Source organism: Polypterus senegalus, chromosome 12, assembly GCF_016835505.1.
Source record: "Polypterus senegalus isolate Bchr_013 chromosome 12, ASM1683550v1, whole genome shotgun sequence".
In the NCBI taxonomy this organism is placed as follows: domain Eukaryota; kingdom Metazoa; phylum Chordata; class Cladistia; order Polypteriformes; family Polypteridae; genus Polypterus; species Polypterus senegalus.
In genome coordinates, this window is record NC_053165.1 from 43,842,037 (window position 1) to 43,867,831 (window position 25,795).

At 34.7% G+C, this 25,795-nt stretch overlaps 1 protein-coding gene across 6 annotated transcripts in view; it reads left to right on the top strand.

Moving 5' to 3' along the window:
- Positions 1 to 25,795, top strand: part of tmcc1a (transmembrane and coiled-coil domain family 1a) — a 156,573-nt gene that overhangs the window by 109,390 nt on the left and 21,388 nt on the right. Inside the window, exon 1 of one of the 6 annotated variants that reach the window (XM_039770992.1) lies at positions 17,720 to 18,049. The exons of 4 other annotated variants lie outside the window; for them this stretch is intronic. In XM_039770992.1, the coding sequence (XP_039626926.1) occupies positions 17,984 to 18,049 (66 nt within the window). In that variant the 5' untranslated portion in view covers positions 17,720 to 17,983. Of the gene's footprint in view, positions 1 to 17,719; positions 18,050 to 18,448; positions 18,472 to 25,795 lie in introns of those variants that run through there. One more of the 6 variants, XM_039770995.1, reaches the window with a different exon arrangement.

Genomic DNA, 25,795 nt, shown 5'->3' on the forward strand with positions numbered 1-25,795 from the left:
GTTTTCGTTTTTTTTTTTTTAATGCAATATGCATGTTCAATACTTCAATGCAGATTTTCTTACTCCTTCAAAAAGATATGCTATTAAGATGACTGGAACTGCTATATTTTCTTCATGTGAATATGGTATGATACTCTGTGATCTACAGAGTGGTGTCCTATGCAGAATGAATACCTTCTGCTTTTTTGAAATCGCTGACTATTAAGAGAAGAAAGAGAAATAATGAGTGGTCTGTTAGACTTTTAGAAAATGCAGTAAAATGATGTACTGTATATTTGTTTACATTATTACATTAAAAGTAATTGCATTTTAGACATGAAAGGAGTATTCTTTGAACATTGGTATAATGGTAGTAATATAGTTCATGCAGATTTCAACACCTCTATGGAGTTTGCTAAAGACCTTTTTCAAATTTGTAAATAGCAGGTCACATTTGCTACTCAAATTTACTTCATGTGTTTGCACTGCTTTCAGAAAGCAACTTGACAAAACTTCAAATCAGAAACTTTGTTAAACAGAACCTTCCAGATTTTCCTCATCTTGCACCCTCATCCATGCTGGAAAAAATATTGCTCAATCTCAAGGAATTAGACTCCATCTCTACAATATATAAAATCATTTTACAATCACTTCCTTTCAAAGATCCAAGAGGACACTGGGAAAAAGATCTCTCAATTAGTATATCAGAAAAGGAGTGGAAAGTAGCAATGCAGAGAATTCACTCGAGCTCCATATGCGCAAAGCATACAATTATACAACTCAAAATTATATATCGAGCACATCTGTCTCGACTAAAACTCTCCAAAATGTTTCCAGGGCATGATCCAACCTGCGAACGTTGCTACCAAGCCCCAGCCTCACTGGGTCACATGTTCTGGGCCTGCACCAAATTAACATTATTCTGGACAAAAATTTTTAATTACCTTTCAGACAGCCTTGGACTCACAATCCCTCCTAACCCATTAACAGCTGTGTTTGGGGTTCTTTCAGAGGGGCTTAAATTGGAGAAAGACAAACAAATTGTGTTTGCATTCACTACACTGTTGGCACGCAGACTCATTCTGATAAACTGGAAGAACCCAAACTCTCCTCTTTTAAGTAAGTTATATTATTTAAAATTGGAAAAAATTAAATACTCAGTTAGAGGATCCGTACAGAATTTTTTCAAAACATGGCAGGATCTAATCAGTAATATTTTAAAATAAGTTCATAAAGCACAGAGAATTTATTAATTTAGGTATGCTTACAAGCCTTAAATTTTACACCGTTTGGCTTGCTCTCAGGGGTGGGGATTTTTGTAAAAACTTGATTGCTTTGTATGGATTGTAATAAAATTAATAAAAAAAAAAAAGAAAGCAACTTGAACACAGGTAAAACCTAGAATTGAGCATAATTACATGAGGTGAAATATGAAGAAATTACTAGTATATTTTGTATATTGTTAGAAAGTTGTGCAATAGTATTTTTCTGACTGTTACTGTATTGTGATTTTTAAGATAAAAGTAAAAAGAATATTGCTAGTGATTGTGTATTATTTTAAATTTATGGATGGCAGTGATATTACTATTAAGAAAAATAAAACTTTTCACATTTTTGCAAAATTTGATCGTATTTTATTCAGTTTATTATTTATAACTTATAAGCCTAACGCTATGGAGTATTATAAATACAATGCAGGTACTTTAATATGCAGGTTAAATTAAACAATATTGACATATCTAAAGAGTTTAATATTAAATATATAAAATATTTATGTTAAAAACAATATTTATTGTAATGTAGTGACTAAATATTTATTTAAATTAATAAAAATGTTCCTGAAACAAGTATCCAAACTTTTTAAATTCCTAAAATGTCTGCTTTTTTAAGTTAATCTTAGTTTTAAGGAGCTATGGCGTATTCTTCTGTTCCGTAGCGTATTATTAAGACTGCATCTATTGATAATCAATTTGTCATTCATCATCATCATCATCTGACCTCCATCTCTGGCACCCACTGGGGAAGTTCGTAGTTGACAGTTACAATAAAGAATCAACTACTCAGAATCTAAACTCATCATTCTCTCTAGGAAAGCAGACAGTTTTCCTTAGTATTTGATGGATAACATCTATTCCAGGAGTTCATGTTTACATTTTTCTCACAAACAAGAGAAGAGAACATTGTGAATTTAATCAATAGACTTAGTACAGTGATGGCAGTACTTTGGGTAATTGAAAAAGTGATGGTGCTAAAGCAGAAGCTAGATCCTGGGAAGAACTTCTCAGTCTACTAGTCCCAGTTCTCAATGTCATTGATAATAACAACCTTTCGATAGTGACCAAAGGAAAAGACTTTGCATACAAATGACTAAATTGTTTTTTTTCTAAAGGACTGATGGGCTGACACTCAGCTGAGAGTTTAAGGAGCTTGATCATCATGGAAGAGCCAGATAGCCAGTTGTGGGCTTCTAGTGTGCATTCTGGACATGACCACTGGTAAACGATTCAGAGATAGACTCTTCACTTACTGGAAGACATACATTTCCCAGATATCCTGGCTATTCTCAGATATTATAGTGTCACAACCCACACCAGTTACAAGAAATAATCCAAGAAACATCCAATTTTATTCCCCAGTGTGATGCAAAATATAGGGAAATGATTTGCATTTTAAAGAGTTTTAGAAGCAAGAAAGCCAAAAATTGCAGCATTATATTTTTTTGGGGATATTTCTGGTATATAAGGTGTGATTTAGATTGACCTGTTAATTGATTAATGAGGTACAATATGTTTATTTAGTATAAATATATGCCAAAAACACAATTTTTTATTGCCTTTTGCTTAACTTTATCAAGGATTCCAATAACTTTGGAACTGTCTGTAAATTATATTGCTGCACTACTGTTTCAGTTTTTCTAGTAAAACCGCTGAAGAATTTTCACAATTACTAATTTATGTTTGGTTCAGTAGTTTTCATTATCAGTTGTACAAATACATATTGGTAAAGAAATGTTAGAAGTAATTGAAGTATTAATTTGGTCAGCCTCAATATTAATAGTGGACCCTGTAATCATAAAAGGATCTAATGAGATAGGTAGACATTAAAAATAGAACAAGTCAAATGTACTTCACTTTTTAGTTCATAGTACCACCTACTGGTGTTTTCGTTTAACAACAATTAATAAACTACACCAAGAGCAATTGAGATTTCAAACTTAAATTCTCAGGATGTTGCAAGGTTACAACAAATTTCTTACCTGATAGTTTTATGTTATTTTTTTTTTTTTAACCAATTTGCAAATATACACATTGCCATCAAGTAATTCTTTTTCTTCAGATTTTGTTGAGCCTAGAAAAACAATTTTCAAATATATGCTAATCATTATAATGCACTCTCATTATGATAGGATGATAACTAATTAAGCATTACCTTTATCTGTCTTAGAATATATTTCTTACCTATAATTGAGTAAATTAATAGAGTTAAGTTGTTAATCCAATCCAGGCAGATGGAGAACTGTACCCTAACCTACACAGAGATGTATATGTGGCATTTCTTGCTTCAGTGTCCTTTAGGATTAAATGGCATTTCTACAAAAGAAAAATGCTGGCTTTTCTTAATAAATATAATAATCCAACCTTTTTCTGAACCAGGTTTAATCTAGTACAGTATTGCAGGGAATCTGTTCCCTCAGTACAGGATACAAGATAGGAATGAACCCCATGGTGGTCACCTTTTCCATCACAGAGGAAATTCACACACATCCACCAGGAATCGGGCCAGATAAAGTTGTCAGATAACCTAACATGCACATGTTTGCATCTGGGAGGAATCATTGTACACAGAAAAAATCCTACAAATATATCAAGAGACGATACAAACTCCACTCAGACTTTGATGGAGTAAGAATCAAAACCACGGTTGGATCTATGGGGCAGTAGCACAGATATCTAGGCTACCACACAGAAGTCACTTTGCAGTGTTTTTACTTGCATAGGTATAAGCAAAATACTTCCAAAGACAACATCTCCCATAATTTCTTAAGCTGAAATTGATTATGAGATTGGTGCATGAAACAGAAGAACAAGTATACCTTTATTTATATATATATATATATATATATATATATATATATATATATATATATATATATATATATATATAAATGCTGCCTTGTGTTTTGGGTTTCTCATTTTTTTATTATTCTTTGTTTATTAATAAATTTACTGAGACTGTTCTAAAGCAAAAAGTTTATGAATGTCAGTTAATTAAAAAGAACTTTGGAAAGCTTAGAGTCAAATCCAGATATCCTAAAGACTCCATGCTAAGCTGAAACTATACTTGATGAATGTTTGTTTCTTTGAACAATTGTCATGGAATTGTTGCCTGCAAAATGTTCAATGTTCAGTATTTACAGTACTAGTCACAGAAGGAGTCTCATAAAAGTAGTATGTATCTGAACAGCTGTTATTTGCCATTGGTAAGCGTATTTCTCCAGAATTCCTTTGAATTAACCACACTCAAGGTTGTAAACTTTGCATTCGCAGTGGATACCGGTCAAAATAGAAGAAGAATGAGCTGTGAATTTTAAAGGGGGTTTAAGAGTTTATTTTGTTGTAATATAAACCCATCAGACCCCTTAGGCTAGCCATCAGACTGCCTTGATGACAACTAAAGAAGGGGTCTTCTTATTAATGTAAATTTGCATTACCATTTGCTGTTTGGTTCTTTTATTAGAGAATCTATTCATTTATCCATTTATTTTAGTTCCTACCTAACTTTGTGGAAAAGTTTCAATAAAAGACAGTAGTGTAGTACAAAGTGCACATAGACAATGAAATATAAGTACTCTCACTTTTCAGAACTATTTGGAGAACCTTTATAACGACAAGCATATCTTCGACCATTAAGAGACACCAGAGTCCTTAGCAGATCTTTTCACCTCAAGATGAGAATAACCTAACCTAAGAATACAATAATGTAATGCTAGAAGACAGTTTAAAGAATCACTGTACATGACTCTTCCTTTGATTTTCAGTCATAGCTTTCATTTACATAACCATAAGAAAATTGTTGCAAGTTTTAGACAGAATATGTGTATTTTACCCTTTCTTGTACCTGAAAGAGTTAACAGACAATGAGTACTCATCATCTAAGTAAAATGCATACAGTGCCTGCAAGAAATGAGGAACATTAGTGATTGTAAGAAAAAACGGAGAGAGAGTTTTGGACTGTGCAAATGGAGGCTTATTGTCTTTTGTGTTTGTTGTGCTATTATGATGTGGTAAATAGAAGGTGTGCCAAAATTTTAGTTTATTCCAGTGTCTGTCCCATAAATAGAACTCTAAAATGAGTTGACATTGCAGTACTTTTACAGCATAATGTGAGATTTAGAACCGCAATGAAAAGTTGTGAAGGGATCGTGCACCCTCTGTAATTTCTGGTTATACAATTTAAAACCATAAGATTCCGGAAGATTTGCATGCTGCAGTCATTAAATTTGACATACGTGCCAACTAGAAGTTAAGTTGAGTCTTGTAATGTGATGTCGGCCTGTGAAGTTAACTGGATATGAACGTTTTCATTCACATAGTTGCCTTCTTGTCCTAATGTTCCAGATAAAGCAACTTAGCTAGAGCCCCATTAGGTTTTCCGGGGTGCTATATGTTGCCTAAACTCTGAAATTTTGTCTTTGGTTTTGGTGGCTTTGGAGCAATTACAGACAAGATTCTTAAGCCAAATGACAGTCTCTGTATGAATCAATTGGGTTCACCATCATCTTTGTTGGAGCAAACATTCTTGCTGTTTCGCGAACTGTTGTCGACATGCTGTGTTATAATTCAGAAATGACATGGGGTAAATAAAGCGTACATCAAATTGAGGATTGAGCACGTAATTAATGAGGGAGTAAGACTACCAGCACATTGCAAGAGGTTTGGGCCATAATTACATGGAACTGGCAGTTAGCTCATAGATCAGGCAGGGAAGTCAGCTCCAAGAAACGCAGAAATTTGATTTATATGTGTGTCTGTGTGTGTGTGTATAGAGAGAATATGTGTAGAAAGTGTTGTAACTTCTACATGGTATGACTGAAATGTATGCAAATCCCCTTAAATGAAAGTCTGCAGTGTGCACTTTAATCATGCCTGAATTATTTGATTTGTAATTTTAAACTGTGGAGCACAGGGGTAAATGAAGGAAAAATGTGTCTTTGTTCCAAACATTTTATATATATACTATATATATAGTTGAAAAACATTTCATAAAAGCTGATTAAAAACATTTTTAGCCTTAGAATATCCCCACCTCCAGTATTGTGTTGTTTTCAAACTGTTTCACTGTTTTCTCAGCAGCTCCGAGAGCTTCCTCCCATTGAATGGCACACTGAATATTTCAGTAGACTTTGTAAAAGAAGCATAAGTACAAGTATGAGAGTGGAATATTATTAGTTATGTAACATTATTAGTGTTTTTTTTTTCTCTCAATGGCTGGCTGGGACAGACCTGAAATGTTGACCCCTGTTTCACTTAATCAGCCTGCCACACAACATCCCCATTACAAAATAATTGTCAGAAAAATGTTTGGCAAAGACGATGGATTTTACATTTGAACAGCAAAGCATTATTCATTCTAAATCATGTGTTGCATTTTTGTATTGGAGATATTGGGAAGAAATAGACAAACATTCTAGTCCTATGTATTTTTGTTAGAATATTTGCTTAAATATTATTTTGTTTACAATTAATTAGACTTTGCATGCTTTTAGACTTTGCATTATAGTTGAATAGTTATTCATCTCTTAGACTACTGAGAAAAATGTTTTTCTGTTATTAGATTTTACATGTTCATACAGACTCTTTGCCATTCCGTTTTACAGTTGTGTGTCAGAGCTATGTTCATTTTATAATGGAAGTTGTGCATTTCCGTGATCTAATTCATTCAAGCTAGATCAAATAAACTTTGAATATATCATATTGGTGTTTTTTGCTAGACTCTCAGGGAGTTTTGAGCCTTTCCCCCCAACAAGGCAGAAAAGACTTGTCATCAGTACATTGTAATGCTCACAAACATCTACATGCACAAAGTGAATCAATTTAGAATCATTGGTTTATTGATTATTGGACCTATCTGGAGGTGTGAAAGGAAAACCCACACAAATACAGAGAGTGCATAGAAACCACATGCAGAATGACTGGGTGCAGGATTGAGACACCAGATATGAGACCCATAAAGCAAAAGCATTTATACCAACTCTGTATTTTTGTCTTATCAATAATATTAACTTGAACAATTTGATTCCTGAACTAATTTATATTAAGAATTTAGAAGATAAGGGTGAAAACTGGTTTCCTGGACGTGTTTTAAGTTTATTTTCATGTACATAGTACAGTGAAATTCTTATTTGCATTCCTTCTTAAAAAAGTTGACAGTAATATAGTGCCAGAAAAGACACAGGCACTCACACACACAACTAAACATAACATGTAAAGTGTATGTTGGTGAGTGTTTATATTTATTTTTGTGGTATATATGCTGCATATATAGGGTGGTCCTGAACTAATTATGCAATTTTCATTACACTATAACTTATTAAGTTTATTACATAGAAAATCACCCGAAAAATCCCAGACCATCGAGAAGTGTGTGAACTGAGGACATGAAGAATCGTCTTCATGCCGAACTGGAATCGTCCCCACAAAATTAAAGTCATCCAGACGATCTGGATCTGCATATTTAGATCTGGACCACCCTGTATTTGTATCGTATATACAGTGTTTCTTATGTTACATTATTTGCCTTTATGATTGGCTACTCTGTAAACTTGATCTGTTGATATAATCTGTTTCTCAATTTTCTGGCACAAGTGACAATGGTCCTGTACCATTTGTCAGAAGAAAGGGTCATTTTTATTAGTACCTTTTGCCTTTCTAAGGCAGCATGTGTTGTATATGTCATGAACAAAAGGTAGCTGGGTGCTGGTAATATTCTGTGCAACTTCACCCACCCTCTGCTTGGCTTTATGATCCTGAGCTGAGGAGGTGTGTGGAAGTGCCTGCCAGGATGTACTCTACTGTGCACCTCTGTATGTTAAAGAGAGCAAATGGAGAAAACCAGTATTTGCCCTTTTTGATTTTTCTGCATTACTGTATACTTAGTACATTTAGTCTTATAAGACCTTTATGCTAAAAGCTAGAAAGGAGTGGGCATATCACATTTGCAGATCGCAGTTGTTGATCTCGTCACTGCATCATGTCAAATTACATGTCTTAAAATCGCAGCCCATGTGACGTTTTTCTGACTTAGCACCGATCTTCCAGTGTAGTGGTGCTTGCCCCTTTATCTGACAGCCAATAGCATGTTGCCTGACGGAGGAGTGGCACTTTTTGAAGGGTCATCAGTTGCAGTGAGTTTAGCAGCAATCTCTGCCCTTTAATTCTTTTTTTTTCCATTCTGTTATGCTATGTAAAATAAGAGGCAGCAGAAAGATGAGCTTCCCTTTGCTTGTGAGGTTCAAAACGTATGTCTGTCCCTTTATTTTTCTTCGCTACTTTCTATGCATTGTATTTCTGGATGAGCATTCATTGGTTCATTTGATTGTCAGCTCTCCTGTATACATAGCCCACCCCTTTTACTAATGAGAAAATCAGATATGTTTAATTTTATCTGTTTAGTGCATCTCAGTTATTTGGCATGTCACATTAAAAGATTGGCTTCATGGGAGTGTGTCATTGACTGCATGAAGCTGGCTAAGATTGTGTAAATAAAAACTATGACTGAAAATTGTTGGAAAAGTCTTCTGATGTGACTTAGGGTTTAGTCATTAAACAGTCTCTCATATTGCACTTGAGATGGAGGTCAACTTGAATAATTTATTCAGCTCAGTGAAATTTGTGGGATTTTGAGCATGAGCTGCAGATTTGTAGGTCTTTCCAAAATACAGTTTTCTTTCTCATCACCCATTATTTTGTCGCTTGCATTGTTACATTTTAACCCATGAAAAGTAAGATTTCAACAAGTTTTTCGTCTGTTTAATTTCTAAAACTCTTTGTGATGCTGCAACATTTAGATTTTGTTAAAATAATCATCAGGCAGGTATATTCTGTACAATTTGAAAGATTAATTTTATGTTGTTTTTTTTTTGCCTTTAATTAGTATAGAAGACATTATGACTGTGAGGTAAACATACGGATGAAAGTAGCTGTGAGCAATCATAGTCAGCTTCATTAAAAATGGTTTGGGAATTGACAAAACATTGAAACTGCTCAGCTACATTTACAGATTTTATTTTATAGATCTCAGCAAATTTCCTTTTAATTTCTGGATATTGCTAATATTTTCTAAGTAATTGAAATACAATCTTGCTCTGAATAATTTGTCATTCTTCTTTATCTAGATATGGTATTTATAAATGCTGAAGTTATAATATACATACATCAAATTAGCAGTTGAAATTGTCCTAAAATTGCACACAAATGTTTACTTTGGATCAAATCACATAAGTAAAATTGCAAGAACCATTTTAGAAAAGTGAAACTGCATCTAAGAATGTGAATGAAATGTTTTCAGTGGTGTCTAAAAACATATATACAACTGAAAGAAATAGTATTAAACAAAAAAAGGCTTAGCATGTGTTTTGTTTCTGTTTGTGAACAAATCTAAATGACAATTCTTCCCAATGCTGATAATGATAAAACAATAAATGAGCCATATATTAAACACATGGAACCACACAGATTATGTTCACATACAATTATATAAACCAGGGGTTTTCAAATTCAGTCCTGGGGACCCTCTGTGGCTGCAGGCTTTTGTTCCAACCAGATTCACAATCAGTGGTAATAATTGATCTCAATTAATTAGCTGGTCTTTTTTCTCTTGGCTTATTCTACATTCAGAACAGCACAATAGTATGATTTTTATATTTATATCATTTTTATAAGTATTTCTATTTTTTCAGTACCTTAAAATGCTTAACAAATGTTTTTTCTGTTATTTTGACCTTTTTCTGTGTAGTTTCTTTCATTGTATCCTAATAATGACAATTAAAAAGAAGCAGAGTAGACACCTGGGTAAACAACACTGAATGATGAAAGGCTGCAGCTACTTTAGCGTTAGACACACTAATTAGTAAATAATGGATTCAATAACCAGAAAACCTGGAAAAGAACAATAAAAATCAAGATGAAAATATTGTTAAAAAGTAAAATATTCATTTTCCATATAACTGCCTGGTACATTTCAATAAAAAATTACCATACTTAAGTAATTTTCACATTAACTCCAAAACATGGAAACTGGGTAATAACAGATGACTTCATTAGGCTAGCAGTCCAATTAAAAACAGAAGATGGTTGTAATAAAAACCTGCAGCCACAGTGGGTCCCCAGGACCAAGATTGAAAATCACCGATATAAATATATGCATGTTCTCTTGTGAGTAGTCTACGGAACTGTGTCACTTTCTTCAGTCTTAGTGTTGTCAATCCTGTCATCTTCCACTAGACTGAAAATGTGTGTGTCACTGTAACCTCACACAAGTAAGGACAAGTGTCATTTTCATTCTGTGAGATTTGTTAACATATCAATGGCAACCTTGAAGCTATTCTCTACAACAACATGCATAATCCATTGTAATAAAGAAGTGTGTTCATTGAGGTGCCTGTTCAAAAACAGAAGTACCAATGCATATAACCGGACCCTCAAAGAACTGCTTAGTTGATGCCACATTAGACTTTTCAGAATCTTTGCCCTTTTTTTCCCATGGTTCATCTTTACAAATCTAAACTATCACTCAGTTTTACATTTTTTTTATGGGTTCTTTTAACTAAATGCTTTCACTGCAATTTGAAAAACGTGTTTATTTTTCATGATTATATAACATATTTGGCACTGGATGGACATTAGCTTTCTGTTGATGCCCATTGTCCTATTTGAGCACTAATTGCTTCTTTGCAACACAAGGAAAATAAAGTCGACTTGTTCCAGCAGTCATATGAATGTCTAATCTGTAGATTCAGGGGTGATGGGGGCAGCTATTGGCAAAGAAAAACAATTCAGACGCTTCTGTAATTTTTTCCCTGTTTGTTTTGTATGCTTGCATTTGTGTTTAATCCTGTAAAGCAGCTTTCCTCATTTCTGGGGGCAAGGAACTATGGTCCCTGAACAAAGGACACCTATTAGTAGGAAGTTAAAGACCAAATCATTACATTAGAAACAGTGTGATATAAGCACGTCTGTTTACAGACCCTCTTCAGTCGACTGCTGAAGCATATTTGTGTCATCCACATATGCTCAACTCTCAGAAAACAGAGCAATGGCTTTTTCTTCTGTTTTTATTTTTTCTTCTGAACTTGTTCATAGTCAAGCTTTTTGTGTTACTATATTAATAATTTGCCACTTTTTTATAGCACTTTTTTGCAAATTTTTTTTTTTCTTCTTGCTTTAAAAAATTGTGGCAGCTGCCATTTCTCTGGGTAAAACTGGTGTTAGAACGGAGTCATCTTAAAAGACATTTTTAATGTGAGTAGTTGAACGAATTTGCCAAAAACCTGATACTGAAGACAGATCTGCCTCTTTATTGAATGAGGAGTTAACACTACAGGCTTTGTTCATGGAGGTCATTTTCAGTCTGGTATGCATTTTATCTTATTATTAACAGCTATTGTTTTTATGTAAGTTTATATAGCAAACTCTTAATGTAGATCACCTAAAGTTAACACTTAATATTATAGGCTGCTGCAAATATACCTTTAAAGGTTGTGTACATTGTGTTGCCGGAATAGACTGCAGCACACTGGAAACCAGTATAAAAATAAAAGCACTTGGAAAGTGATAGAATGAATGGATTGACCTTTTTGGTATGAATGATAGCAATACAAGATACTTGTAAATATACAAGGACTGCCACTGGATAAACTTTTTAATGAGAATTTGTAATTTTGTTGTATATTAAATTGTGGCACGTTAAGGAGAAATTACATTTCTTAACTTTAATTGTGCATAATGGTTCCCAAGCATATCATTTTTCTTTTCCATTTAAAATTCTTAAAATGCTGACATAATAGATTATATTTTTAAAATTACAAATTATACCTTTTCTCAACTTCCTGCATTCTGGAAAGCTTTGCTACTTATGTTAGTTTTTCCCCCAATTTGTTTTAGTCACAAATCCTGACCAAATTGTGCATGAATGTTTTGTTCATATAGGATGTTCTTTGGTTTCACTTGTACTGTATTGTGAGATATGAAAAGGCAAAGATGTTCTAACTTTAATTTTAAATAATTTTGTGTGTCAGTTGTGAGCAACTCACTCATATTAGGCCAGTTCAGAGGCGCCAGTTAAGCTAACCTGGATGTGTGGTAACTTCAGTTCATACACTCAAACCCGAAACGAAACCCCACCCCCTCTGCTTTACTAACGCCACCTTGTCCATCTATGTTGTGTGCTTTATTAACAGCTGCATGAAGGCCAAGAATACTATGCCAAAAAAGGTTCAGTAGGATTTTTACTTTAATTATTTATTGAAAAATGACTGCATGGATGCCAGTGTAAAATATATACCTTGCTAGCTTTTGTCAGTATTTAGCCATATGTGCCAATTTGGTAATACTATCTGTTTTGACTGTTCAGTATTGGTGATACAGTCAATTTGGAAATTAATGAATAATTGAATGCCAATACAAAAAAGATAATTGGAATACTTTAATACTAATTCTCCTGCATATTAATGTTATGTGCCAACTAAAGCTAAACTTGAAATGCAGTGTCAGCTCACCCAGAAGCACCTCCTTGCACTATTTTGGAATGTTTTAAGGATTTATAATGAATTCATTCAAAGTATATATAGTGCACAAGCAAGCAAGAAGCCATTACTCTAATATTTAGGTAGATTTATCAGCTCAGTGAGGCTTACATTTAGTTTTTGCTGTTCATAAAGATGCTCAAATTTATCTGACAGTTTTACAGAAACAATGATATTCAGTGATTTCTTACAGTAACACAGCTTAGCACTGCACTGATTCAAAACCTAGTACTAAAACCATCTGAGCTAAGGCCTATATGCATTGATTTGCTTTTGTGTAATCCTGCATGAAGCTTCTCGTTACAGTGAGAATGGCTTCTTTTTACATAACCAGTAAGCTCTTTATTCTGTCAGCCAAATGGGTTTTACAGAGTTTTATGAATCACGAGAAGAGACAAAGGCTTCTTATTGTTTAAAATTGTTTGGAGTTTACCTTTCATTTGTGAGTATTTATCAGCAACTTTAAAAGGTATTGTCACTGGAGAGAAAGTGAAAAAATATTCAATAATTTTTTGAGCTAAGCCTTACCCTCAGATGTTAGGGCTCATTTATATAAGACTCATTATGAACAATATTACAAAATACTGTCTTCAAGAGAAATGTTTTATTTATATCTTCTAACAGTTACATTGGAATTCTAATTTTCATGTGTTCTCTAAGCAATAGATAAAAGTATATAGTGTATTTTAAGTAACCTGGACCATAACATGCAGATATCAACATCATTTTCTTTCCACTTCTCCTGGTGAGCAGCAACATATTGAGCTGGGTTGACCTGGCCTGCTTACGCCAATCAAGTTTGTCCAGACCTTTCTGGGGAATACCTAGATGGTTTCAAGACAAAATAGTTATCTATTCCTCCAGCATTGCCTTGGTCTGCCTGTTGGTCTTCTTCCACTGGGCCGTGACTTGTACATCTCTTATGGGATTCATCCATGTGCCTAAACAACTTTAGCTGTCAGCTCTCAATTCATAGAAGCAGGGATTGTCCTCCTACATCCCTTTATATTCCTTATACTTATGTTATCACTTTGTTACAGAGAGTGAGCATAGCAGGAACCTAAATTGAAAGAAGGATTCATTATCCGACTTAAGTCTCACTTCATTACTATAGTCCGGTTCAACACTTTTTAAAACTGTGGGTGCTGCACCGGTTCATTGGTTGATCTCACAATCACCTCTGCTGTCACTCGTTGCAGTCTTTTCCAGGAGTATACTATTAATATAGAGTGTAGAGGTTCTAATTACTTTCCGAGCTGCATTGCATCTACCTGCAAACCTAAGATCACAGTCTAGTGAAGTGAAGAAAGCAACATTGTTATGTCGTGAACATCATAACATTTAAAAAAGAAAATTAAAAAAATCCTCTTATAAACTATCTGCCTTCAGTAATGCGGCTTACAACAGAGGATGCAAGGAGGTCCTTGTTTATTGCATTACTTACAGAACTTTAAGGATAACTAATTAACACTCAGATGGAGCACACAGGTTACACACACAACATTTCACAGTAATATTTGCTCCATTGGGCATTTAAAAATAACAATATAGCACAAAATTCATCAGCAAGCAGATGGCAACTGAATGGCCTCGCCTTCTTGGCTGCATCTTGATAGCCTGTTTGTGAAAATCATGAACAATATAGAAGAAAAATACACACTTGGCAGAAGCCAGTGACCACATTAAATTATGACTCAATACCAAGTATATGACCACAGCTGTAGCTCCAGAAACAATGGGATCAAGCAGATGCAAAGCTGTGTAGCCTTAAAGCATCACCCACAAGGTACAGTACCATACTGCAGCAATTAACAAATTAAGTGAAAAAGAGTGTTATTACCCTTAGAAGTGCAGGCCTTTCATTTAGAGAAATTGAAAAAAAAATCAAACTGTTAGTGAGTACGGTGTCCTACATAATCCAAAAGCAAATGGAAACTAGAAGAAACTCTGATAGAAAGAGATCTGGCGTACCCAAAGTCACAACACAATCAGAAGTCGAGTTTCTGAGGATCACCAGCTTGTGTGATAGGTGCTTCACAGCACAACAGCTTCAAACACAGCTTAACAGTGGTCGAAAATAGCAAGTCTCAGTTTCTACCGAGAAGAGGAGGCTTTGTGCTGCAGGCCTGACAGGTCGAGTGGCAGTAAGAAAGTCATTCCTTAAAGGACAAATTAGGGCCTTGAAATACCAGCTGTGGACTATTGCACACTGGAAGAAAGTCTTACGGCGAGTTGAATCAAAATTTGAAGTGTTTGGTTTCTCACGCAGGGTGTTTGTATGCTGTCGAGTTGGTGAGATGATGGTTCCTCAGTGTGTGACACCCACTGTCAAACATGGAGGAGGAAGTGTGATGGTCTAGGGTTCTTTTGCTGGAGGTAGAGTTGGTGACTTGCACAGAGTGATTGGCATTCTGAATCAAAATGGTTACCACAGTTTGGATACTTTATCAGCAGAATGTAGCTATTGTGATGAATCAGAAAATCAAATCAAATTTTGTACTTAATGATTCCTTGACCTTGATTTTTTTATTTGCCATAGTTTATTAGTTCTATGCCTAGATTTCAAGACAACTTTAATTTTTCAACATACTTCCCATGACCACTAATACTTGTTGCAACATTCACAAAGCATTTTTATGAATCTCAAATAACATGCTATCAAAGCATTTTTATGAATCTCAAATAACATGCTATATACAGACAAGCCAAGATGCTTTCTCTTCTCCGTATTCTATACCCCAGAACTGTTCCTGACATTGTGTCATTGTGATTGGAGTGTAGCCTAAAGGCACCCAAGCTGTAGGTGAGCTTAATTGGTAGACCATGTTGAGAAATTCCTACTATGAATTCCAGTAATATCTTAACTGTTAAAGTTAACTAGTTCACATTTCCTCTCAAGTTGTGCCTGTAAATGAAATCTTCTTTTTCTTCTTCTTCTTCTTCTTCTTCTTCTTCTTTCGGCTGCTTCCGTTAGGGGTCGCCATAGCGGATCATAAATCCCTTATATAAAGGGAAGGTTTTAAGTTAGCTACACAATGGTTTAAACTGTTTAGAATGTTTCCAGGGAATCTGATTAGTGTTTGTGCACTTTCATAGCAAATTATTTCAAGTTCCTAAAATTTACATTCTTTTAGGTAACTTAGTTTAATTCTTTAATTAAAGGTACATGGCAAAAGATTTAGGAGGGCAAAAGCCCTTTGTTTTTTCTGCTCTCTGAAATCTCTTGCCATGTATCTTTAATTTGAGAATATCCTATCTCTGCACAATCCTGAAGAACAGTACATACTGTATATGGATAATAAAATAGAACCAAAGAGATATAGAATTTAAAAAAAAAAAAACTTGGCAAATGAGCTGCCCATCTATAAAGTGAGTCCCACATCTTTTGACTTCCCTTCTAAACTATTAAATGAGTAATAAATAATTTGTATTTGGTTCAGTAAACGAACAGATGGATGGATTTTCTGTTTAAGGTTTTGCAGTTCACTTTAGTAATGTTCAGGTATTAGGGGAGTTAGTGTTTGGTTTCAGATGAGTTTCATTAAATTTTGAATTTGCATCTGCAGAAAACCTCAAATGATTACATTCACAATATGCAAACAGGATTAATATTTGCACCCAACAACAATAAATTCATTATTAATTTATTGGTGACTTGCTAAGACTTCAGGGCATAATTCAATAACCTATCCTCAGTCCTCACATTAAGGTTTTGCTGACTGATCAGTCCATTCAGTACTACTTGCTGCACCATCAAACTGCTAGTTAATTACCCATCTGTTAATATCAGCATGTTTTTATGGGACAGATTGTGTTGGTTTGGACATGTGCAGTGGAGAGATGCTGAGTATATTGGGAGCAGGATGCAAAGGGTAGAGCTGCCTTTGAAGAGAAAAAGAGGAAGGCCTAAGAGAAGGTTTATGGATGTGTTGAGAGAGGACATGCAGGTGATGTGTGTAACAGAACAAGATGACGAGGACAGAAAGATATGGAAGAAGATGATCCGCTGTGGCAACCCCTAATGGGAGCAGCCGAAAGAAGAGGAAGGAGAAGAAGAAATACAGTATATCCTGTGAAAATGTACTTAAAGATCTTATGGTCTTTTTGTACTTCAGGAAGAGTGTGATTCATCTATAAACCACTATACAATATAATGGTGATATATTGCCCCATGCATAAGGATAATGAAAGTGAATGTGCAATCAGCAGATAGGAACTGAAATCTAATGAGTACCTCATACCCTGTTTATGCCCATTTTCTGTTGGTATAATGTTGTCTGTTTTCCTTCATGGGCATAGGTCCCAGAAGGTTGACTGTAAACCTACAGTATGCATCTGGATATGAAACCCTCGGCAGTTAGATTTTAGTAAGGTCTGAGGTTACTACAGTTCAGGAATATAATAGTGCAGCATGTTACACTGTAATAAAGAAAATAGCATGCTGTGAAACAACTTGTCATTGTGAATATGTATCTGTGTCATGGTCATTTGTCATTCCATTGAGCAGTAAATGAAAGTTGTGGAAATGACTCCTAACAGCAGCAAGAATGCCAGTATTTCTTTGCACTTATCCCAGCTTGGGAAAGATATTTTCTATTTGGATTAAAAATGATGGGAGTTTAGCATGAGCTCACCCTAGAATTTGCTTAAAAGAATGGAATTAGACTGCTACTGTTCCTTAACTGCTCACAACAAAACATGGAGGACATGATAGAAATTGCTTGAATGCATGATGTAAACAGCTCCACAGTTGTGTCAGTGGACTAAATTGTCGCCTTAGGGTGACAGCATTTTCTGCCCACTGAGTCAGCAGCAGTCTCCTCACAGAGTCGGCGCAGTACAGCTCCAGGAGCATGATTCTATGAGTGGAATGAGATTTTCTGGTATCCAGTGGAACTCGTCTGCAACTTGCCACAAAAACGCCATCATCAGCCAGTCATCAGCCACCCTAAACAGTTACATTGTCAGTACTTTCTCTTTCTAAGTTGTCGGCTCTACATGGTTTGCTTTCGCAAGGACCTACTTTGTGTGCAGCTTTACTGTGGGATTCTGCTATAAAGATTCTATATTTAAGGGCAAGGCACCAGTGTTAACGCCGCTGTCTGTGAAAGGCCATTGGTGACAGAAGGAGTCAAGCAGAGACAAGCACTGAAGTAGCAAGACAGAAAGGGAGGTGGTCATGAAGCAGCAGAGGCAGTCGGGATGTTTATGTGTTTCTCTTGTTACACTTGTGCCTGTTGTGGGAAGCAGATTTGGGATTCTTCAGAGGTAAGCCAGTGTACTGATCTGCTTAAATTCATACAGAGATGAACACATAGCAGCTTCTGTAGGTTAAAAAATATATCACGTGGCTCCTCTGACAGGTTCAGCAAATCTTTTTAAAACTGCCTGGAAGGAGAAAGTTAGAAGATCTGAGCTGTTTACAGGTGTGATGTTATCATTGTTTATACAGTTGCTTTTGAATTTGCATGGCTTCTAAAAACTAGCCAGTTTTACAGGTCAGGCTGTCTGTGGGTAAACTACTTAGAAAGTTACCTGATTAGAGCAGCCAGGGTGGCTTTTGTAAACCACACTGAAAGCAAAAAGAAAAGTGTGTCACTATGGACTATGCTCTTGAATTTCCTGATAAGTTGGAAAAACAGGTTTCTGTCAGCATATTCTGCAAGCACACGGAGCTAAAGTGCCTCATGGTCAGCTTTGTCTTTGGCTTTATCTTTGTCTTTTGTTGAACACTATTAGCAGTTTAACATTTAAAAAAGCTTTATACTCTGTAAGGTATTTTATCATTTTTCATGTCATTTGCTTGGGCAGCCCTGCTTTGGATCAAGGAGGATTTGTTTAAATGGAAAGACAAGGAATACAGGAACTTGGTCTCTGTGTTTTATTAGTATTTTCTTTCCTGAGCTGTTTGGCAAATACTATATGTGCAAGCTGTTTGCATGGGAATGAATTAGTTTTTCCAGACATGTTACGTGTTTTCAAAATAATTTCTGTTCTCAGCATCAACTTTGCACACATACTGACAAGGTAGAAGTTCCTTTTTAAATTTATTTTTCCATTTGCAGATGTGCCTTTTTTTGTAAATGCATGTTCAATAACTATATTCAATGTGCTCTGGGGGCAGGATGTTGAAGTTTAAGTAATAATATTGCTAGTTCAGTCTCCATCTTTCAGTCATTGTTTGGTCCTGAATAAGACACTTAAATCTGCCAATAAATTGACAATTTAAATGTGTCCTGAATATGTGTCCAGCTTTGTTTCAAGGCAGCTACCAAGTGGATGGGGCCTTCATCTCCTGTTTTATAGCTGATTTTCTTTTTATCGACATCTTTATCTTCAACTTCATTGCTGAAATTGGGTCTTTCCTTTTATTAGTAATTGCTGTGGGGAGTCCTTGTATTTTGAGAGACAGAATTTGTTATATGTTCTTTTTTCACTTTGTTTAACAACAGACGTTAGACTCCAATTTTGAAAGTGTTGTCCTTTAAAGTAAGCTATGAAAGACTGGCCAGGTTTCTTACAAAACTGAGATTTTGTCTCAGTGTAAAAGCATGATAGCCAGATTGTGAGACATTGGAAAGTCCTGTAGGCTCTTCACTCTGTATGTAATGTCGGGTACTAACATTAAATCAGTGGGAAAACAAATGCAACATTTATTTCAAGTTTCTTGACATCCCTCTTTTTTATGTGAATGTCAAAGCAAAATCACCCAGCCCCAGGAGTTCCTGTAGGTCTAAACATCTGCCCTCACTGAGTGAGTCAGGCAGAACAAGACACATAGCATACAGTACTTGCATCTGCTCTCTGTCTGAGGTATTCTCTGTATAAAGTATAAATCAGCTCTCTGGTGAGAATATCCAGTAGAGGTTTAGATTTTGGAGACCCATCAGCTCACTGGTTTTGTGCACTTTAAAAGGAAAACTATTTAATTTGTCATGGACTAAAGATTTTCCTGTAATTTATGAGTACAGTAGACATCTTAAAAAGTATATACTGTAAATATGGAGTGGGAATCTAACAAATCCAACAGTGTTGCATTGTGTCAGGAGTCATGCAACATTTCTTGAAGACTTTATAAATATTCAGTTTGCTTTTGTGTATAATTTACAGTTAGATATATTCATAGCTTGGATATAAATGTGACAACCCTCCTTAATGTGAAAGCCTGTTAAAACCTGGAAGAGAATGCTTCTTCTTATAGTATGTTTGAAGAAGATGATATTGATGAGTGTGGTAAGAATCAATCCTGAGAAGCTCTGGATCTGAACGCACAAACGTTGTAAGAAAACACTTGTGCAAATCACTATTCCTCCTGTCCTTGCTAATTAAAAGCACATTTTTATCATCTCTTACTCTGTTCCCTTGTTCATAGTCCACAAAATCATTAACATTGATGTGAACCATGCTACACTTAGAAAATGCCCAGGGAGTACCTGGATTAAAATGTTTTTATTTTCTCTCTCAAAAGTTTCGACTGACTTTAATTTTGATTTTTCGATGCTCTCTTGCCAGCTAATCATAGCTTACTATAATAATATGTTACTATTTACTAATTTATAATTATTTAACAGCTTTAAGAAACTAATTTGATAATAATTAAAATTTTTATATGTACTGAATATTTCTTAGTGTGGTATTATGCACTTCAGTTTTAATGCATATTTTCTGCTTTATTTTAACAATACTGTATCTGAAAATGAGTAAGCTGTGAGGACTAAAGCAGGAATATCAAAATTTAAATTAACTGAATTATTTTGAATTTTATTCTGAAATTGTATGTGTTATATTATGATGAACTTGAAATGTCTGTTATATCAAAATTTCCAACAGTTGTTCTGTGTCTGAGATTAATCTCCTGCATGTATGATATTAATTTTAATCTTATATTCTGATAGTTGTATTTTACTTGAAATATGTATTCCACAAACATTCTTCATGATTCAGTTAACAAATACAAGGTGTACTGGTTAAAGAATTAAAATAACATGCTCACTTTTCCTTATTCCAATTCATAGCTGTAGGGGATATAGAATATAGTCTGCACAAGCAAAAGAAATGTGTAAAATATTTATTTAACTGCTTGCTTTCAAACTTATTACTTTGTGATAATATCTTCTTCTTCTTCTTTTGGCTGCTCCCGTTAGAGGTTGCCACAGCGGATCATCTTTTTCCATATCTTTCTATCCTTTGCATCTTGTTCTGTTAACATCTATCACCTGCATGTCCTCTCTCACCACATCCATAAACCTTCTCTTCGGCCTTCCATAATAATAGATAGCTGGTATTGTACACAGTATACATGCAGCATTTGGTATTAATTATATCCTACCTATTTATTGCTGAATTATTATTTTTTTATAAAGTGAAATCCAAATAAGACTTTAACTATAGATATTACTGAAAAGGAAGGACAATGAATGATTCTAAAACCATAGATGCTAGCTGTTCTATACATTATGGTCACCTTTTTCTTTTGGTTTAAATTCTATGTTGATAACCATTTTCCATATTGATTCCGCTTCATTCCCTAGAAAGCTAAACCTGTAAGTATGATTCATATCTCTAGTAGTGAAGCTTTTTTGTAGTTATCCTTGACATATCTAAAGCCTTGCTTGTAGATGCTCTGTGGATTATATTTAAAGTAGTATGCTTGAATGTCTCCATCTAGGGCTGACTTACACAGAAAGAATATTTTCTGCTAACCCAAAACCAACTGCAAAAACGTTTAGTATTTAAATGCTATATATGAAGCAGGGCTTCTTTTTCTGAAGTAGTTTAGAATTTCTTTTAGTCAATTGCTTAATCTATGCTATTTGCTTATTATTGAGTACAGAGTTCGGATCGGTCCTTCTGAATTAAAATCTTTTCAATAAAATTGATAGATGACCTCCTACTTTGCGCAAATGAGATAGAAAATCAAGAAACTATCAATTTCTTCCTTTGGTCTTTCACAAGACTAGGTTACTGTATCATGTTGCTAATATGGTTTTTAAAATTAATTTGCCATTTAGGTTCATGGCATACCATTCAGATTACACCATATCAACTAAGTGTACATAAATCTGAATTTAATTTTCAAAATGTCCATATTCTTTACTGCATACTGGTATAATTAAAATTAATGTTTCTTCTGCAGACCCTTGCTGTAAGGACACAAGCACAGTGTAGTGTCTGTAGTTTCAGGAATTTCGTAAAAGAGAGCAAATAGTAAAGCAAGCAAAAATAATAGGCTGCATGTTCTTAGTCATAAATGGCAGCAGAGTGAATATATCTAAAATTAAACTTTCTTTTTCTTTTTACAACATAAAAGATGAAAACAAAATTAGGCTAAACTCATTTATGCAAAAGATTTGTAATAGCATAAATTGATGTAAACAGGCTGACAATGTTCCTGCCAGAAGCCTATTTGGACCATCTATAACAGGGGTGCCCACACTTTTTCTGCTTGCGAGCTACTTCTAAAATGACCAGGTCGAAACGATCTACCTACATATATAATATATATATATATATATATATATATATATATATATATATATATATATATTTATATTTATATTGAGTATACTTTATACATGAAATGTATGTTGTTGTACCTTAAATAACTGAATAACCTTTATGGCACAGTAACAATTCAATACATTTATAGTCACTACAGTATTTGGATTTAATAAACGTCATGTGGGAAAAGGCTGACTCGCATAAATAAGTTGAGCCAAATAATGCAGTCAAGGAGATTTTGAATTCATCCAAGTGAAAAATGACGGCTGTCCGATTAACTGCGATTTTAGTTCCCTCTCCTTTCTCTTTCTCAGATCGCTTTTTGGAAGGACGTCAGTTTCGTAATTTTTATGAACAGTTCGAAAGTGCCTTTCCACATTTTCCTTCTTTGGAATAGCAATGATAGATTGGCAGATCAGACATATGCACTTCAATTGTGACATTGTGAGAAAAAATTCCTCTTCCAATTCCACATCCAGCCCATACCCTCCCCAAACAATTTTTTTTTAAATCCCTTCTTTAGTCGATATAAATTGGAAGGCTAACTAGATCACAGCCAGAGTTTTGCAGTAGCTCGGGCGTTTGATCATATGTGTGGGATGACCAGTGCATTAGAAGAGAAGAGACCTCAGACTGGCCGCCCTGTATCTCAATCAAGTGGCAAATGCCATAGGGAGGATATATGATAGACTAACGTTTAAAATTTTTTTTTTTAATGCAACGCGATCTACCTGCACTACCTTTGCGATCTACCAGTTGATCGCGATCGACGCATTGGGCAGCCCTGATCTATAGTTTTCTTGACTACAATGGTGCTCTTTTAAATACTTGTCAAAATTCTACTATTTATAATTTTAACACTCCAGACTCCTTATTATATAATCACTTAAATCACACTGATTTCCGCCATCTCCCAATTCCAGCTAATTTGGCTTTATATCTATTGTCTGGAATACTCTCTCCTCATGTCTGTCCATGAGCCTTTGACAGTGATAACACTAAAACCATGCTTAAAAGCAAACCTTTTGTTTAACATTTTTGCTTGTATATACAGTATATGTATATTTGGAAATCTGACTCATCCTTAAATATTTATACTAATGCTGATTCTACCTTGTTGTTTATCAGTGTTGTTTATTGTTATTGCTCTACATATTTTACAGCATGTTTACTTTTGTGAGCTCTTACTAGTATTTGGATATGTCTTATTGTTTGTTTGAGTTGTCTTGTATAGTCATTTATCCTCATGTATTGAATATTATTCTGAATGGTTTATAATAAATGTTATCATGACATGCTTTGTGAAATGTGCTATTTGAAAATACAGGTATTTGTTTCCTGATAAAGGCTTTTCCATTCTGAAAATCGCTTAAAATTATATTAAGCTCAAAAATAAATGACATTAAGCTCAAAATATTGGCACAGTAAGTAAAAGGTACTGAAACATGCCAGCCAAGCACAGGAAAGTAGTGCAGGCCCTTAAATCCAAGACCTACAGATGATGGCAATGAGTGGATAAAAGAGGCACTTGGGTACCCAGTGCATAATATAGAGTTAGAGGATTTGAAGGAATGCACAAATATAAACAGAGATCCATCTGTGAAGTGAGAGACCAATATAAGCACAAAGGGACAGTCAGTAAGACTAGGATGAGGGCAGACTGCAGGAATTATATCAATCTTATTTTTGGCAGCGTCTACTGTCACCTTTGTAGTATAAGTAGGAAAGATTGTTTTTTCAAGTAAAGAACATAGAAGTCACCTTGGACTCACCTGCAAAATCTGATCTATTGTGTGTCTCTTATTGTGGTGCAGGTCATACAGTACTTTAGCTGGGACTTCAAGCAAGTTATTATTTCTGTAATAAATGTAAATACAGAGGTTTAAATAATTTAGCACATTGTAAAAAATAAAATAATATCCAGTTTCTTTCATTTAAAATAAAGGAAGTGAAGATATTTTTGTTTACTAACACATTCTTGAAAGAGGTTTGGGATGTTTTAGGCCTTTGGTTTTACCCACTACTTGTTTTCAGCTATACAATAACACTAATTACAGAGTTGAACAGAGCAGTTTTAGATAACGAAACATTGTGCTCTTTTGACCATCATATCCTATCAAAGATATTCTCATAAAGATACTCTACAACCTGCCTTTTAGTTTTAAGAATGTCTTTTAGAATGTCTCTCATGCTAAAAGAAATAGCTTTTAGGAATGTATTATTTCGTTCAAGTTTGAAATTCACATTTGAAATGGAGAGAACTTAAGATGTAATAATTGGATGTCATGAACAAGTGAAACATCATTTATTTAAGCAGTGTGTTCAAATTAAACTTTGTTGCAATTAGAAATTTATTTAAAGCACTTAAAAAAGTTTGTTTGATTTATAAAAATGATTATATTCATAATTACATTATCATAAATAGTTCAGAACATTAAGATTTTTAAAAGAATTCATATATTAATTTATTATATAGCAATTTAAAGCAAGCAGTGTAAAGAAAGGTCATTACATACACATTACATAGGATCATTTGAATACAGTTTTATTATACCTTCTCCTAATCTGCCAATATTTCTAAAGCATTGTTATGCTGTATATGTTTGCATTTCCCTTTGAAAATGGTAAGGGGTTAATAAAATCAAAAATGATGTGATGAAGCCATTAACTTAAGAAGCACAATTTATCCTGATGAAGCCATTAATTTAGGCTTAATTAAACCCCTGTCAACAACATTCTGTTTCTCAAATTTATCAGCTGCAGCTGTCCGATTTTTCTTTGACAATTTTTGTGCTGTACAGGATGCCCACTTCTGACAAAGTCTGATAATTGCCAATTGTATGGAATTTGTTATGGACAGAGGCTTCTAGGTTGTGTTAAACACTGACATTAAGTGATGGCACTTATTTCTGTGTAGTGCAGCAAACTTATGAAACACTATAAAAGTGAATCCAAACAACTTAACCGAGGATTTACAAGCAGTACCCACATTGATAATGTTTTAAGCAGAAGCTTGTCGTCTTCGTGATGACAAGGACTGAAATTATTCAGTGAGTTTAAAATTGCCCCGTTTTCCCTGGCTGTTGTTAATCGTGAAAGAGCAGATCCAGGTTAGGTGCATTTTCGATCTTAAGTTGTCCCTAGTGTGTGCTTGGTGTGTGGGTGTGTGTGTGTGCCCTGCGGTGGGTTGGTGCCCTGCCCGGGATTTGTTCCTGCTTTACGCCCTGTGCTGGCTGGGATTGGCTCCAGCAGATCCCCGTGACCCTGTGTTAGGATATAGTGGGTTGGAAAATGACTGACTGACATGACAGCCAAAAATTCACTTCAAGCATCATCTCCATAGTGACTAATTGTTGGATGTTAAGTCATAGGAGTAGAAAACCAAACTTTGTTATCTAGTATTATGTGGGTTCTATTGGATTGTAATACAATGCATTCTTTACTGGAGACAAAAAAAATCTAATTTTTTTAAAAGATGTCTGTCAGTGTCATATTTGTGACATTTTAAATACA